General features: G+C 38.0%; 1 protein-coding gene across 7 annotated transcripts in view; it reads right to left on the bottom strand.

The window, feature by feature from the left end:
- Window positions 1–7,465, bottom strand: part of DLC1 (DLC1 Rho GTPase activating protein) — a 281,618-nt gene that overhangs the window by 164,896 nt on the left and 109,257 nt on the right. For all 7 annotated transcript variants that reach the window (XM_083836132.1, XM_083836136.1, XM_083836135.1 and 4 more), the window contains 2 exons: window positions 5,110–5,259; window positions 2,378–2,518 (listed from right to left, as the gene is read on the bottom strand). In XM_083836132.1, the coding sequence (XP_083692258.1) occupies window positions 2,378–2,518; window positions 5,110–5,259 (291 nt within the window). The remainder of the gene's footprint in view (window positions 1–2,377; window positions 2,519–5,109; window positions 5,260–7,465) is intronic.

Raw genomic sequence — 7,465 nt, 5'->3', positions numbered from 1 at the left:
CACCACACTCTTTTTAAAAACTCATTCTGTGTAGAGCCCAAAGCTAAACATGACCAGAAGAGTACAGGAGCTTCTTTTCTACCAGTATGGGGTGGGATCACAGTCCAGCACCAAGCAGCAGGCTATCTAGCCATGTAGACCGGATGAACAACGGGGCTAGAGACGTACAAGGGTAAGGACTGAGGATGATTTTAAAAGATATCTGAGAGGATCTTGTTTTTCCCAGTTTGTAGGAGAGTTACATTCAAGTAAGAATGATAGACATTTTTGTACTTATCAAACCCACTGTGAGAAAAATGAAAATATGGTCTTTGTCTGAAAACAGTAAAAAAAAAGAAAAGCCCACCCCCAAATCCCACTATAGCGTGTGGTAAATTGCAGCATGCAAAACTTCAGGAAAAAGAGATTGTTTGGAGGAAATTTGGATTCACTTATCATCAATGTTAATAAAAGTGGACTCTGGACTGTAGCTGCACAACCCACAAAATAGCAGAGTTTTTTTTTTTTTTGAATATTCAAAGGTGCTCTACAAAGTAAGAAAAAAAAAGGATCTCTTCAGAGTCACATACATTAAACATGCATTCAAAAGTATATCATAGAACAATATTCCCAGATGTGTTCAGCATGATATATCCAGCACAGTGAAAGTCAAAGAATAAATACTTATTAAAAGTGAATTAACACATACTGTTTAACTTCAAAGGAAGTGACCCACACCTCTACAAAGCCAGGTGATAAGAGTTCCCCAAATGTTAACAGAGAAACCCAAATTTAAAAAGGGATGTTTAATACCTTAGAGAGTGTCTTCGCCCTTCTGAGGATCTGGCAAAATGGGATATCACCTTCCAGCATAACATATGTACTTATTTGAGAATTTGTGCTTCTTTGTATGCAGTGACAGAGTGCAGAGCTCTCTATTTGCTATAGTTATGCACTGATGATAAATTACAAGTGAATTTATTTTTGTACAAGTGAACAATCCTAAATGTAAATGTTTATTAGAACTTTTGTTACTGCCTCAGTCGAAGGCATTAATTAACTTGCTATTATTGCAGTATAGTAAGTGACAGTTTGTCTCTATTTTACTTTTTATAAACTTGTTATAAACATATATATTTATGCTAACCACACTTTATATTTTAATATTTTATCCCAGATTTTCTGCTGGTCCAGTTACCAGCAGTGGTAGAATAGAACAGATGAAGCAGTCATTATGCTAAGACTTCTCAGCCAAAGTTTAGAAAAGTTTAGATTTCTCAGCTTTTTGAGGGAGCATAAAGAGCAAGTGCAAGTGGAAACAAAGTACGTCAGGAGTTTCTTCAACATCCAAGCTTTTCTGTGCACACTGATGGCTGAACTGTTATGAGAAGGATTCTTCAGTAGATGGACAATGGCAGCAAAAGGCAGGATCATGCTCCTGATAGCTATGAATGGATACAGAAGGCTGAGAGCTCCATTGTCTCCAATCTGAGGAGTAAACTATTTTTTTTTTCTCCCAAGCAAAGCAGGTTGCTTGGGAAATCTGTTTCCCAAAAGTCAGTGGTGTAACATACAAGTGCATCAACTAAGTACAGAAAAAGTATGCACAGCAGCCCCATTGGCTGCTTACAAGAATTTCACTGCAAAGGTGAAAATGACACCTGGAGGACCTGCCCGTGTACTGCATAATAAGGAATGCTTCCTTTTGAGTGCATCGCTCAAGGCTGGCACCAGTCTTTACAAAAAGGCACTTTAACTTTTTTAACAGCTTGAGGAAAGCTCTTTGACATCTCTGAGCTCTCAGGCTTGTGTCTCAGGAAATGTATCACTGCTGTGTGTACTGGCACCTGCAGGAAAGGATCTGCATGCTCAGAGGCTTCCCTTTGATGCCAAACGTGTGAAGCTGCTTGCCAAATTTGTCCTTAGAATGACATTCCCCCTTCAGCCGTGTAATACCTCTGCTTTCAGTACACAACGGTTTAGCCTTTCAAGATGACTAGGATGACCGGGTTTAGGCATCATAAATCAAGCTATGTGGTTCAACTGTCTTTTTCACTGGCTGCATCCTCCAAGAGATTTAGGAAATGTTCCAAATGACACCGTTTCAGGAAACATTATCTTCCAAAGTAAAATGGAATAGCTCCATTAATCTATTTTCCCACATAAAAACTTAGCTTATTATAATCATCACCCTATGTTTCTAAATGTCAAACTTTTACTTTGCCTAAGGATTCTTTGCCACTCAAAAAGCACCTTGACACAAGTAGCATTACTTGTCCATTTTTTTCCATGTCACACACTTACTTCTGTACAATCAAAGTAGTGATTACTATAAAATAACTATTTCATTTCCAACCAAGTATCATGACTGATGTTAAAACATAATCTTTATACTCACCCCAGCCTTTGGTTTAGCTCCAGAACTGGCTGCTGAACAGCATGGTGCTGGGTCAGGAGTCTGAATGTTAGGAGATAAGTTTGTTTGTGAGTGACTTACTGAAGCAACATCCACTCCACTTTCAGAACCAGATTCAACATCCTGTTAAAAAAAAAAAAAAAGAAAAAAAAAGTTGCAAGTCTTTTCAGTAAATATGAATATGAAACAAAAATCTACATCTTCTAAGTAACAGAAATGTTTAAATAGGACCACTCAAACTTATATGCCTAATTCTCTATATTCCCCTTATTCTTCTCTGTAATTCGCTTTATTCTTTTCCATCACCTACACATTCTCTTGCTTTCCTTTTCAATGTGGTGGTTTGCATTAGTTGCTGTTATGAAATTATAAATCACCACTAACTTCAAAGCTATAATTCCCCTAAATAGTAGAATGCAGGGTAAGAAAAATCAGTTCAGGGCTGGAGAAGTCTGACATTTTTCTCTGATGTTCAGCATTTCCTGTGGGCTCCCACCTTTTGTCTCCGGCAGCACTGCAAGCTCTGTGAACATCTGTAAACCATTACACAGCTGAAATGACATCACCACGCAGCAGTTTATACAATTCAGAGGTACAGCTCCCTCATTTTTTGGAATCAGCAAACACTTATCAGCCAAATGTTATTTCTGGTTAGAATGCCCTTACTTTTAATGACACTGGTTACATTCCTTATTTGAGAATAAAAAGAAGAAGAAATATAGGACATTTTATTTTTGAGGAAGTAAAAATATAGCATGTGGTTGATTTACTGCGTAGAGTGAGGGTAGGGGATTATATTGCTTGCAGATAAATTGTGACACATATCTGGCAAAGAGCTGGCTATGTGTAGGACCAGCCATATACTGTCAGGATTATTAGCTGAGGTGCAGCCTGCAAATACAGTGCATGCAGAAAAGCCTGAACTATTAACCCCATCCAACTCTGCAGATAAAGCCTCAGTTTCCTAATACCACCTTCCTAGAATAGCTGAAATATCGGGCAGAGATATCTCAGGGGTTTGGTCCTGAACTGCCAATTAGACAGGTGCCTCTGCACCAAGTACCTAAGCGTGCTATTTTCTGGAAAGGGTTATTAACTAGAAACAAGGCTGTGCTCTAGGTGGGACTATGCATTCAAGCCAGGCTGTTCCTGCCAGCATGTCCTCTGCAACATGAAGTGCCGGGAAATGCAGCAGAGCCACAGAAATACCTCTGCAGAAGACAGTTTGGGAACAGCTGGTCTTAGAAGCTCCTGTTCGGTGGAGCTGTACTGCCTTGGTGCAGAACCATGCTGCCTGTCCTAATACCCACATTCTTGTATCATATTCAAATGTGCATTAATATGAGACCGAACACAATGCACAAGTGTTCTGAAGACCAAACCTTTTAATCTTCTGATTCATACTACTCAAAGGCTCAAAAATTCCTAGAAAATCTGTATATATACATATATATATATATATACACACACACCATACATACCATATTTGTTGCAAGCTGTCCTTCATAGGGACTGTTTTCCAGCATGGAAACAGGTACCGGCCCTGATTATATTGCAGGCTTACTCATACAGATTGCCCCAACTCCCTATATTGCTATAAGAAATTAGCTAAAATGCTGGCACTCATTGGTGAGATATGGAGAAAAGATGTTACCATCGTATTATAGCCTTCCCCTCTCATCAGTGCCCAAGGAGATACTGTGAATACACTGAAATCCAGAAGGAAAAGGTTTAACTATTAAAGGTGTAATTATGTTGCATCCTATAAAAATGATATATTATTTAATATTCAGCTGACCAAACCCACTGAAATGTAAATACATCTTTTCTCACCTACAGACCACTTACTAGACTACATAGCAATAATGAAGTCTGGTTTTAATTGGAAAAATCCCTCATATTTTAAAACAAAATACCACCAACAAAAACAAACAACCTGAATGTTAGCCGAGACATTTTGGGGCAGTATTTCTCAGGTTTCTTAAATTGAAAAACAGCTGCAACACATATGGGTAAAATTAACAGGAAGCCTGCATGAGAACACCTTGGGTCAGTCATTTCATGTTCTTCACAGTTACACGTGTAAACATTTTTCAGAAAAAAAGAATGCATCAATCACATTTGTGACCTGTGTAATCTCCCTTCTGATTACTCTCAGCAAGGAATTCTCTCATTTAAATAAATCAAATAATTAAACTAATTAAACTAATTAAAGTGCATGACCAGAATCTTTCTTAAAATGAGAGAGGATTTCATAAGTGTATCTCTGCCAAAAATTTCCTGGACCTTCTAACTGGTGGAAAAGCAAGACCTGTAGCTCATGTTTACTTTCAGATCTAATTTAATGTCAAATTACATGTACACATATGCTCTGAGACTGGTGTGATCCTGACTCGGTGATGAGACTGTGTTTACAGTAAGTGATAGTAAGAGAGCTAGATATTTTCTGGATCTTGATGACCTCCTTTTCTTTCATCTGGGGAACCTCTGAAGTGCTCATTTACAAAAGGATGCCAAAAAGGAAATACTGGATGCCACTACCACTGCCTTCAAAACATGCACAAACAAAAACACGAGACAAATTTTTTACAAACAGAGCTTTAGTTCTGAAACCAAGGGGCTGATAAATGTGAGGAGTGAAATAATAAATAAATAAATAAAAATGTGAAGTAAAAAGAGATTTTACTTAGAACAATAAGAAAGATTAAGCTCACAGGTATATGCCTCCGTTTGTATGTTGGGGTGCTGGATGGAGAAGAGCCTGCACTGAGAGCATTTTCAATATCCTGATCCAGCTGGTCCAGTTTCATAATTAACAGCACCATTGAATCCAGTCGTGGTCGATCCCGATCTTCTGTTATTTCCTGAGGAACAAAACATACAATTGCTAAATCTCAAGTGATATTACTTGAAAAGAATAAAATGCCTATTACTTGAAAAGAATAAATAACCCTGTTTCTTAATTTGGCATGAAAATACATTAAATAATAATAAGAAAACTCTCTATTTTTTAGCCAGGGAAAGGAGTTTTGTAACATCAATTCACTAAGAATTGATTTACTGCTGGAAAACATTTTATATTAACATTTAATATACATAACAGAAATTAAAATTAAAAAAATCGCCCACTTGTTTGATACAAAGACATCATTGCCATTTCCTTAGTACACATACTCTATAAAGAGTTACAGATTCTAAACTTTCCTCCAACATTTCACCCCAAGTTAATTAAATTGTTTGTACATATTAAAATTATAATAGTTAATATATGATTGAAATGGGAGAGAAGGAAGTTCAAAGAAATCATTGTCTGGCAGAGGATAACTGCAACTACTTTTCCTTCTGGAGCACATCAGCATAACTATGCTTTGTAGTTTTTTGCTGAACTCTTTTCTGCTCAATTTTTTTTTTTGGTTGGAAATTCTCAATACACACAAGATACATTACCTCTATAGAAAACACAGCATAGTAGATACTTTGACTGGGGAGAGGGATGAGGGATGTTAAAATGACAACTTTGAACATCTAGTTTATGCAGTTTATTTTCCTGTGCTCCATTTGTAGCAAATGGAGACAAAAATGATCTTCAAAAGGGCAACTCAAAGCAAGGTCTTCAATTAGATGGAGTAAATAATGTTCCCAAGGAGCTCCTCCCTGTCTTTTTCTTTTATATAGAGTGTTATCACAAAAGTTAGCCAGCTAGCCTGCCTCAAAATTCAGGAATATGAAAACCTCCACTGGTTCCTGTATGGATTTCCACAATAGGAAATTAGAAAATGGGAAGTTCTATTAACTCACTTGAAATAATATTTTTACAAATCCTTCTTGAGAAAAGGAAACAAAGATGTTATAATTGCTTCATTGTGTCCCAGAAGTAGGGAATATAAATGCCTAAATTAGCCAGTTCTGATAGTTACTGAACTGTTTTTCCCGTTATACAGAGATTTCTCCATTTAGTTAGCAGTAATAAAACTGATAGCAGTTTTTTATAGACTGCTTCAAAGACTTTGCTAAACATGAATTAAATGTCTCCAGTTAGAATTTAAGGAACAGTATGGATAAAACAGTTTTATAAAACATGGTCTACATGGTCTATATGTGAAGACAGAGCTGACCAAATGTTACTTAACCAAATCTTAGAAAAGCAGAAATACAGATCTCTCAGTCCATAGCAGAGTTATGTGTAATGTTCATAGCAAAGGCCAAACCCAGGAAGACTGCGTTTCATTTTTCATTAGAACATGATATTTTGGATTGGGTTGCTGAAAAAGCTTACATGTTTGCAGGACATCCTGATGAACCCGAACTGAGTTTAGAATGATCCTGTAAGAATATTACCTCAAAATGACGTAGCAGTCAGTGACTGGGTTTAAATTTCACTTTCTTTCAAACTGAAAACCGTGTCCCAAATGATTCATTGAAACACCATGCATCATCATTTTAACTGATTTAAATTGATGTTCAAAGTTTATAATAGTCAGAACAGTTACTTCATCTAATCCACACAGGTGCAGAACACACAGCAGAGTCTGCTAATGAAAGAGAGAGGACCTTCCTTTGTGCTGTGGATTTATACTCCCCATGCTGGGTGATGTGGTAGCCAGTTTGCTCTTGTTGTAAGGGCAACTTGCAGGGCAACCAGGCGATCAGGCCCAGTCAGCATGGGTTTATGAAAGGCAGGTCCTGCTTGACGAACCTGATCTCCCTCTATGACCAAGTGATGTGCTTGGTGGATGAGGGGAAGGCTGTGGATGTGATCTACCTTGACTTCAGTAAGGCTTTTGACACTGTTTCCCACAACATTCTCCTCAAGAAGCTGGCTGCTCGTGGCTTGGACTGGCGTATGCTTTGTTGGGTTAAAAACTGGCTGGATGGCCGGGCCCAAAGAGTTGTGGTGAATGGAGTCAAATCCAGTTGGAGGCCGGTTACTAGTGGAGTCCCCCAGGGCTCAGAGCTGGGGCCGGTCCTCTTTAATATCTTTATCGATGACCTGGATGAGGGCGTCCAGTGCACCCTCTTTAAGTTTGCAGATGACACCAAGTTAGGTGCGTGTGTCGATCTGCTCGAGGG

Source organism: Anser anser, assembly GCF_964211835.1.
Source record: "Anser anser genome assembly, chromosome: 4".
Classification (NCBI taxonomy): Eukaryota; Metazoa; Chordata; class Aves; order Anseriformes; family Anatidae; genus Anser; species Anser anser.
The sequence above is the reverse complement of the archived record's forward strand: the minus strand, read 5'-3'. Positions and strand labels throughout refer to the sequence as shown.